The following is a 1,764-nucleotide window of genomic DNA, read 5'->3' as shown; positions in this document are numbered from 1 at the left end:
GCAGAACCCGGAGCGCACCAGACGCCGTGCTGCTGGCAAACGGGGTTAGTGGGAGAATGCGCTCGCGCTCCTACCGCGCCCGCTCCAAGACCCTGTCGACGAATCGAGTGTTTGCAGTAGCTGGACTCGCGGCTCGGGTTGGTTCCTCGGCTTGTTAGCGCTGGTGGACCGCCCCGTTGCAGCTCGCCAGTCGTGCTGTCTTCCTGACCGAAAGGGAAGGGGAGCGTCACTTGGCTCTGTTTTGATGAAAGACAGCTGCGCGTGTTCTGCGCCGGTGGCGGCGGTGGCAGACTGCACAGCGGCGCGGACCGACCTGGCGCCGCTTGGGGACACGGAACGGCGCAGGTTTGCGCTCCCCTGTGCTCCGGGGTGGATACGCGCTGTTGCTGCTGCACAGCGCGCGGGTACCGATGCTGCATCACCTCCTCACCTCCGGCGGGCAGTGAGTGCCGCTTTGCGCTGCAATGATCCGGCACCCTTTCGCTGCGTGCGGCCCCGGTGGAGTCAAGGCGGCTCGTTTCATTGGTAGGTCTGACAAGGACCAGCCGCATCACGTCACAGTGTAGTTCCGGGGAACGCCGCCCTCCCGCGACGATCTGTCCCCTTTAAAATGTGTGCAGCTTACGTGAACGAGCGCAGGAACGAGGTGCAGCCTAACGGCGACGGCAGGCGGGGAGAGGGCGCGCAGCGCTCGACCGAATCCGGTCCCATTGTGCGGTCCCAAAATGCATCTAAAAGTCAGAAGTCATGATAACGCGACGTTTTCAGGCCGATGTGTAACCGCAGGCCCGAGTCAGTAGGGAAACCAAGCGGAAAGTCATCCTACGACACCCTGCAAAGGAAGAAAACAATATCTGATGAGTAATCCAACTGATCTACGTTTTAATGTCACCCAACAAAAAGTCCGAAAATATGGCGACAGATATGACGGTCCATGTGGTGTTTTTTTTATTTTATTTTATTGTAAGCCTCAGGAAACTCAAGAAAAATTGGTAGACGATTTGAGAGTTTTCACCCAGAGTGCGCGTTGTTTTCGGTGAGGGCCGCGCGCGCGAGTCGAAATGTAACGAGGATGTGAGACGGCAACCGGAGAAACCCGATCGTTTTCATTAGATAATTAGTCCTCGAAACCTGGACAAGGCTACACGAAGTATCATTTGCTTACTGGTTTTAGAGGTAGTGCCTACAAGCACATTCATTATTAACCTTCCTATCCCACTCCCTGTCTGTCTGTGTGTGTGTGTGTGTGTGTGTGTGTGTGTGTGTGTGTGTGTGTGTGTGTGTGTGTGTGTGTGTGTGGAGGGCTGGCGTGGGGGTTCTGAAGGGGTCCTGAACTGTTTAGTTTGTGTGTACTGTCACCTGCTGTGACCCACACACACATTGAGTGTAATTCCATGCTGATATGCTCCTGCGTGTCATTACCAGGATGTTGCGGACTCCAGGAACTCCTGGGGATCTGAACAGTGTGAATATACAGAGTGCAGAAGCCTGGTGACCCTGGAGTCCAGGATAATACGGCCAACTGTACTTAACACACCACAGTGGACAATACAGGCAAGGCTTGGTTATGTCCACAACAAGAACAGTTTTAAAATTTTGTACTGTTGCATTCAGTGAATTGAACCACATACAAATTAAAAATGATTTACACCAATGTATTTTTAGTTGTAAATTTCATTTAGACATGTCTGTGTCCTCAAAATAGAACCATGGTGACTAGTGTTTCTTATATAAACCCACTCGTGAATCATGATGTGCAATACC

The 1,764-nt window shown here is 52.7% G+C and overlaps 1 protein-coding gene across 4 annotated transcripts in view; it reads right to left on the bottom strand.

The window, feature by feature from the left end:
* kcnn1b (potassium intermediate/small conductance calcium-activated channel, subfamily N, member 1b) overlaps positions 1-878 on the bottom strand; it is a 29,424-nt gene extending 28,546 nt beyond the window's left edge. For 2 of the 4 annotated variants that reach the window (XR_014119915.1, XM_081707691.1), the window contains exon 1: positions 1-878. This exon is cut by the window's left edge and continues 652 nt beyond it. Coding sequence is in view for 3 of the 4 variants with exons in the window: in XM_081707691.1 (XP_081563817.1) it covers positions 1-551 (551 nt within the window). In the remaining variant the exon portion in view is untranslated. The other 2 variants (XM_081707692.1, XM_035522159.2) reach the window with 2 other exon arrangements.
* Positions 879-1,764: the final 886 nt, after the last annotated feature.

The sequence above is a fragment of the Electrophorus electricus genome, chromosome 25 (assembly GCF_041902795.1).
Source record: "Electrophorus electricus isolate QZ-2024a chromosome 25, ASM4190279v1, whole genome shotgun sequence".
NCBI classification, from domain to species: Eukaryota; Metazoa; Chordata; class Actinopteri; order Gymnotiformes; family Gymnotidae; genus Electrophorus; species Electrophorus electricus.
The sequence above is the reverse complement of the archived record's forward strand: the minus strand, read 5'-3'. Positions and strand labels throughout refer to the sequence as shown.